At 35.2% G+C, this 3,210-nt stretch overlaps 1 protein-coding gene across 1 annotated transcript; it reads left to right on the forward strand.

Annotated features, from left to right (window-relative positions):
• The first annotated feature begins 685 nt into the window (after positions 1–685).
• Positions 686–1,639, forward strand: LOC109002625 (probable histone H2A.4). Its single transcript, XM_018980463.2, has 2 exons — positions 686–883; positions 1,373–1,639. Exons 1-2 carry the CDS (start codon positions 686–688, stop codon positions 1,637–1,639), a joined length of 465 nt encoding a protein of 154 aa, XP_018836008.2.
• The last annotated feature ends 1,571 nt before the right edge of the window (positions 1,640–3,210 follow it).

Raw genomic sequence — 3,210 nt, forward strand, 5'->3', positions numbered from 1 at the left:
TATGCAAATCCTGTGTACTCTATTTGAAAATTGGTGGGATCCAACATTAAAAAATAATAATTTTTTTTATGTGAGTTCTAGAGTTGTACACTTTTTTCAAAAGAAGTATACGAAACTTGCACGCCATAAGATTACAAATATCAATTCTCATTCTAAATAGCTTTTATCTAAGGCATTATTTGTTTTCGCAGATAAGATGAGATAAGTTGATATTAAAGTTAAAAGTTGAATAAAATATTGTTAGAATATATTTTTTTAATGTTATTTTTGTTTTGAGATTTGAAAAAGTTGAATTGTTTATTTTATTTTGTGTGAAAATTTGAAAAAATTGTAATGATTAGATGAGATGAATTGAATTGAGAGAAATTGTGAAAACAAACGGGTTTAAATTTAAAGATTCCCAAAAATTCAAACTCGCTCCCCATTGGTTGATATCAAAAGACACCATCGTGGAAGAAAACCAACTATTCCTCCACAGCCGTCGATAAGGTCTTAAATCCAACAGTCACGACGCTCTGACTTTCTGATCCACGCACCCACATGGTTTGCACTTGTCACCCCACGGCCTCTATAAAATTGTCTGCCAACTAAACTCAGCCCATTCCTTTCATTGATTCCAGTTCCATTTTCCGGTCAAAGTGCTCCACTGGTTGGACTTGTGGCGTTTCGATCTTTTAGGTTTATGATGGAGAAGAAGGGCGCTGAAGGAAGGAGAGGCGGTGGAGGGCCCAAGAAAAAGCCTGTTTTCTGTTCCGTCAATGTCGGTTTGCAGTTTCCAGTTGGGAGGAAAGGTCAGTACCTGAAGAAAGGGAGGTACTCGCAGCGTGTTGGGACCGGTGCTCCAGTTTATATGGCAGTTGTGCTCGAGTACCTAGCTGCCAAAGTATGCCACATTTGCACTCTCTCTCTCTCTCTCTCTCTCTCTCTCTCTCTCTCTCTCTCTCTCTGCGTGGCTATAAATTTTTATTTAATTTTTTTTTAAATTTCTTATCGTCAACATAGTACTATTTCCATGTCGCTCAAATCTATCATTTTGCTTGATCATATGCGGTTAGTGTTTAGCTCGGTAGTTGCTATTCTTGTTTTGCCATGAATGCATTTCTTAGCGCAATTCAGTATTCATTTCAAAATTTATCTAAGAAAAACCGGGTAAAGGGTTGAGAGGTCAGATGTTCTTTTGTTTTGATGTATTTTCTTAGCAATCAAACAGTGGGCTCCATCATTCCTGAATTTCAGAAGACTACAAAGTGTAGAGATACTGCCATTTATGTTCTTTTTTATGTGTTTGTTATTAGTTTCTTAGGGATTCCTTGTATCTTCTGTTTTCTCTCTCTGGGTTTTGAAGTAATTGAGTGTAAATGTGCGTGTGAAGGTTCTAGAGTTGGCCGAAAATGCAGCTCGCGATAACAAGAAGAATAGGATAATCCCATGGCATGTTCTGTCGACAGTGAGGAACAACGAAGAGCTAGGGAAGTTGCTTTCTGGTGTTACCATTGCTCATGGCGGTGCTCTTCCGAACATCAACCCGATTCTATTGCCTAAGAAGACTGACAAGGCTTCGAAAGAGCCCAAATCTCCGGCTAAGGCCACCAAATCCCCGAGAAGGCTTAGCTGCTTTGTCATTGATTGCCAATTTTAACGCCGCTTTTTCCATCTGTATGTAGCATTCTGATTTTAGGATCGTTCATTTTTTTCTTATTTTTGGATTTGTGTTGTTGCTTTTGTAGGTGTAAAATGATGTATTTGAAATATCTCTTGTCATATGGAAATTAATGGATGAAACCTCTCGTTTCAATTTATAATTTGTGTTTTGCATCAATTTATAAATTTATTTTTTTTTCTTTTTAAATATAATGTCATACATTCTTTGAAATGATAACAATATATATGCTAATGGGGCTGAAAGTTAAAAGTGATGAGCATATTTTCCTTTGTAAGGCAATCACTGCTTCCATGTGCTTTATTATTTCTTTTGTCCCCTTTTTCACAGGATACAAATTCTTTCTTTCCTTTTATCTTTTTGGCAATCTTGTACTTTACTTGCATATGGGTTTATGTATAAAATCCCCCAAAAAAAAAAACCTTTTCAAATCTTGTTTGAATTTTTATGATATTGTTCTATTTGGATAATGAAATTGTTTTATTTTATCTCATCATTATAATTTTTTCAAATTTTTATAGAAAATTTAATAAAAATTTAAATTTTGTAAATTTTAAAATAATATTAATATTAATAAATAATATTTTATTTAATTTTTAATTTTCATCTAAAACTATCTCATCTCATTTCACTATCTATATATTTATAATGCAACTTTAGTGCTTTCTTGGACGTGGAAGGGTGGTAATTTCTTTTGATATCCAACAGGGTTGAAATTGATCCTGGGTTCAGTCATCAATGTGAGGATATCAAATTGGGCTATTGGGAGTCGAGAGGACTACATTGAGCGATTTTTCCATTCGAAACTTGAGAACCCCAAATAAATTTCCAATCTTTTTACAGGGAAAGAACTTCAAATTTTCCTAACAATGCAAGTAAGGAGATGTTTGAAGAATGAGATGAGATAGAAATTTTATGAATAATAGTAAGATGATTTATGAATAGTAGTGATATAGTTTAAGTTAAATATTTATTGGATTATGAGAAATGAGAGAAAAAAAAATTGAACAAAATATTATAAAGTTGAAGAGAAACGCTAGGGGTTGAATATGGTGTCGAGTGGAGAAAAAAATAGAACCAACTACAGGTAAGGGTCTCTCATACTCCTCCCCCTTCACTCCCTCTCTCTCTCTCTCTCTCTTACGTTAGAATGAGATGCTTCGCTTCAATGTTACAAGAGAATCGAGATGGAAAATGACATGAAAGAAGAGGAAGAGGTAGAGGAAGAGAAATGGATCAAATCACTAAAAATGGGAGTCTTTAGTTTTGAATTCTAAGTAAACATGCACAAACTTGTTCATTGACAACAATCCCTCCGATTGATCACGATTGGTAAGTTTCTACCTCCGACACACACACACACACACACACACACACACACACACACACACACACACACACACACACACACACACACACACACACACACACACACACACACTCACTCTCACTCTCACTCTCTCTCTCTCTCTCTCTCAAGCCGGTTGCTTTGAGAGAATGCGCTCTCGAATTCGTATGTAACTCTATCATCATCAATATTCCATTGGTGA

The sequence above is a fragment of the Juglans regia genome, chromosome 5 (genome assembly GCF_001411555.2).
Source record: "Juglans regia cultivar Chandler chromosome 5, Walnut 2.0, whole genome shotgun sequence".
Lineage (NCBI taxonomy): Eukaryota > Viridiplantae > Streptophyta > Magnoliopsida > Fagales > Juglandaceae > Juglans > Juglans regia.

What these genes read in the sequence shown, in the direction of transcription:
- LOC109002625 (XM_018980463.2), top strand. Translation starts at nt 686, where the DNA reads ATGGAGAAGAAGGGCGCTGAAGGAAGGAGAGGCGGTGGAGGGCCCAAG. An exon ending in TCGAGTACCTAGCTGCCAAA is followed by an intron (nt 884 to 1,372) that starts GTATGCCACATT and finishes GTGCGTGTGAAG; the next exon opens with GTTCTAGAGTTGGCCGAAAA.